This window comes from Penaeus monodon, chromosome 24 (genome assembly GCF_015228065.2).
Source record: "Penaeus monodon isolate SGIC_2016 chromosome 24, NSTDA_Pmon_1, whole genome shotgun sequence".
NCBI lineage: Eukaryota > Metazoa > Arthropoda > Malacostraca > Decapoda > Penaeidae > Penaeus > Penaeus monodon.
In genome coordinates, this window is record NC_051409.1 from 36,591,634 (window position 1) to 36,591,945 (window position 312).

The following is a 312-nucleotide window of genomic DNA, read 5'->3' on the forward strand; positions in this document are numbered from 1 at the left end:
TGTTTGATGTAATTATTGAAATTTATCTCCTAATACCTTTTACTAGTTTATATTGGTAAGTAAGAATATTGAAGATGTGTTCATAAGATGCAGCTGTTTCATGTTAACTCTCTTTTTCAGTTGCCCTTAACATGCAGACAGAGGACAAGGCAAATTTCTACAATGATGCCCTTTTCAAGAGTAATGCCAACTGTGGTTATGTACTTAAACCAGACATTCTTCTTAAAAAGGAGCCATACAGTCCTTCAGAACTCTCTGATAGGTAATTTACTGCAGATTTCTAGACATGATTTTAAATTATGCCAGTAGCAT

At 33.7% G+C, this 312-nt stretch overlaps 1 protein-coding gene across 1 annotated transcript in view; it reads left to right on the plus strand.

Annotated features, from left to right (window-relative positions):
* LOC119588764 (1-phosphatidylinositol 4,5-bisphosphate phosphodiesterase delta-4-like) overlaps positions 1 to 312 on the plus strand; it is a gene marked incomplete in the record, with an annotated part of 59,480 nt that overhangs the window by 54,711 nt on the left and 4,457 nt on the right. The window contains 1 exon segment of the mRNA XM_037937404.1: positions 121 to 262. Coding sequence (XP_037793332.1) covers positions 121 to 262 — 142 coding nt within the window.